A 3368-nucleotide genomic window follows, 5' to 3' on the forward strand; every position below is an offset into this window, starting at 1 on the left:
TGGATTAACTACTGTTGGGTAGGCGAACATATTCCCAGAATTTAGAGACAATCGAGAAACATGACTTTTTGAGTTGGGGCAGTTGAGGAATAATGCCCCATATATAATGTCGTAACCGCTCTCGCCCTACTCCCCTGAGAAACTGCGTGAGTCAGCAGTTCTAGGAAGGCTGCGAACGGGGTGACTGAAAGCGAGAGTTTGGTGTACTTTCAATTAATTTCTGGATATGAGTATAGTCCCAATAGATTCACTATAGGTCCCAGCATCACCCCCCCTCCCCTTAACCTGAAAATAATAATTTTTACCTCAACTCAGAAAAACATGAACATCTTCTAAACTAGGATCAGCCATAATTGCTCTTTTCATGTGGACGCCCACATATAACATTAAATAATAGAAATCTTTTTGCTTACTTAGTACAGTCTTTGTTCTATTTTACAAGTGTCCTTAAATTGTAGTTACAGGAAATTTTGAATCACTTATTTCAATTATTTTAACATCAGATAACAGCACATATTATACAATGATGGCAACCTGTCGCCTTTCATCTATTTTCATCGTCCCAGTAATCTAAAATGTTTGCTTCTGTCTTTTTCGTTCTATTTCATATTAGGAGGAACTGTCACATTCCTCCATTACACAGTAAAAACAAAGTGTTAATCTAACGCTTATTTCAGGGTACCATATACCTGCAACAAAAGTTAGTCTTGGTAGTGTGAATAGTACCAATTCACAAGGTTTCGTTTCCCTCGGACTTGGGGTACGAAACGTCACCTACTGTAAATTATTTTTACAGTTTTGCAGCAAAAACCATCCATAAGTTTCGTATCCCAACTACATTCGGTTCCAAATCATATTTACAGTTTAATTAATGCACGCCACATTCTTCAATGGAGAGAGTTTTGATTTCCATGCTTCCTGAATAAGTTTTGGAACAACTTGAGCTTGCGGAAGTCATCTTATCACTGACATAACACGAAGCTAATCCTCTATGAAAGCTTATATTCTCGCCCTTATGGGTATGCGAATGATTCTGTCAATCAGAAATCCTTATTGGCTTAACTGGATTCAATTATCTATAATTAAGTGATGCTCTTTAGAAAAAAATTACAGCTGTTATATAATAGTATATTTTAGTATCATGAATCAGTTCTCTTACTTACATTTAATCAGACGTTTAACTTCATAACTTATAACCTTGAAAACTAATTTTTAATGTGAGATAATATGCGTTGCAGCTCCTAGCGATATTTATCCTGAACTAACGAAAGCTGGAAATAAAAAACTTACTACCGAAAGAAATATTTATATAGAATGATCCATTTCTTTTTTATGAACTAAACAAACCTCTCTTTCGACGGATTTAATGAATATTCTATTCAAATAATTGTCGCTTGCATTAAAATGAGTATACAGGGAAAAAATGTACATTGAAGTAAGTAGGCTAATTTATTTGGCTGATTTCACATGAAAGAAGCCAGTATTTTCTTTTTGCTACACAGAATAAAATAATGATAAAATTTGTTGCATGAAGCTTTGTAGAGGGATAAAGTTCTATTCAGACAACTTCGCATTTTTCAAAACACATGTGTTGCCATAGAAAAATAAAAGAAAGTTTAACCAATATTTGGTTAAAGTTTATCTTGTAAAGCTAATTTTGGTTGCAGCGAAACTTTCATCGGAAATCGATGTAAAGTTTATGTTTTGTTTTTTCTGTGAAGGGAACACTTTTTTCTCAAACCATGAAAATAATAGAATCAGGACGATTACTTGAATGAAGAATATATTCATTGAAAGCAAACAACTGTTGAATTAATATGTTCTAATATACTTATTTCCCCGAAGTTTAATAAAATATAGAATTAGGCATATAATATTTTTATGATAAGTAACTAGAAGTCTAATTGAAAGTTGCTTCATCCAATTAATACACCTGCTTATTTTGACTACTATTTTACTTCAAACAATTTTCATGTTCTGGAGAGGAAAAAATGAATATATTTAGCAAAGAAATTATTTTTATCAGCATGATCCTTGAATATTTTGCTTCAAATAATTATTAATTTCAAACGAATTTCTAATGTAATTCGAAAATGCCTATGGTATCAAGTTAAAATCACATCAATTGACGCAATATCAAAACTGTAAGACTGGATACAATACATATTACATACATAAATTAAGCGACGGAAGAGATAACATTGTATGAACAAAAAACTGTTTTGCTGGAATCTTTTTTTAAACTGTGAATATACGTTGGTATACTTTGTTTTATGTCATAGTTTGCTTGATGATATAATATACTAAGAAAATTCTTGAGCAGAAATCGCGTGTCTTATTATGAACATACTTTAAATTAAAAAAATATGGAATTTTTGTTAGATTAAAAATGTATTGCTCCACAGAATTTTTTTGCTTTACTGTGGAAGCTGCCCGATTTGAAATGAATTGAGGTCGGGGGTCAATGAATTCGCATAACGCTTGAAAATACCCAAAATTATTGTTCAAACGTTTGAGGCATCGTAAATTGAGTAATTATTGTTGAAATAGTTAAAAGTTTTTAGTGTTTAGTGATGCATAAAAAACAGCCCCCTGCCTCGACCGTGTATATATATGGAGTAAAAGTTTTCTTACGATTCGGAGGGAAAATGTCGGTCAAACTAATCCAACAGATGGTGCCACAATAAGTAGGTCTGTAGCGTCCGGACGTCCGTAGCTTAGCTGAGGAGTAGGTTCCGGAGAGAGAATGCACCAGGAGTTGAATATATAGAATTAGGCTTTATTAACTACAGGTATACAGAGGAGCAACTTATCTAGTCGATAGGCAGAGCGGCACTCGCGTGCGTGCGGGCGCCGGCCACGGAGACGGCGCGGCGTGGTAGTCGCGGTTAAAGTGTGTTTTAGCGCTGGTCGATTGTGTAGATCCCTACACGCTTCCCCCCTATAAGAGTCGTACATAAGGGATGACTCCTTATATATGAATAAAAAATAAGTTTACAAAAGAACTTAAATTTAGTCTTAAAACTAGATTCTAACAACGATTCTTTGGCGCATAGATTTCGTTCGCTACAAGATTCAACGTGACAGCCTTGCGCGCAGTTCGCAGGGGTTCGCACGGGTTGGCTGCTCGAGGCGGCGGGTTCGGTAGCGAAGTTCTGCGGTGGTTTTTCGCTTCGAGGTGGGTCTGCTCGGCTCGTTGCAGGACGCTGCGGGGGATGCGAGTTTGTAGCGCCCGGAAGCGAGTGGACTAACAGGGACCTGGTGACATGAGAATCATTGGCGGGCAACTGTGCGGCAGTGGTAGCCGGTCGCTGCAGAAATGCAGGTATCGGTTGATTTGCGGGTTCGATGAGGAAGTGTGCTGGTTT

The 3368-nt window shown here is 36.4% G+C and overlaps 1 protein-coding gene across 1 annotated transcript in view; it reads right to left on the reverse strand.

Moving 5' to 3' along the window:
* Positions 1-3368, reverse strand: part of LOC117175294 (proline-rich receptor-like protein kinase PERK10) — an 8634-nt gene that overhangs the window by 4645 nt on the left and 621 nt on the right. The window contains exon 3 of the mRNA XM_033365003.1: positions 3117-3361. Coding sequence (XP_033220894.1) covers positions 3117-3361 — 245 coding nt within the window. The remainder of the gene's footprint in view (positions 1-3116; positions 3362-3368) is intronic.

Source organism: Belonocnema kinseyi, chromosome 6 (assembly GCF_010883055.1).
Source record: "Belonocnema kinseyi isolate 2016_QV_RU_SX_M_011 chromosome 6, B_treatae_v1, whole genome shotgun sequence".
In the NCBI taxonomy this organism is placed as follows: domain Eukaryota; kingdom Metazoa; phylum Arthropoda; class Insecta; order Hymenoptera; family Cynipidae; genus Belonocnema; species Belonocnema kinseyi.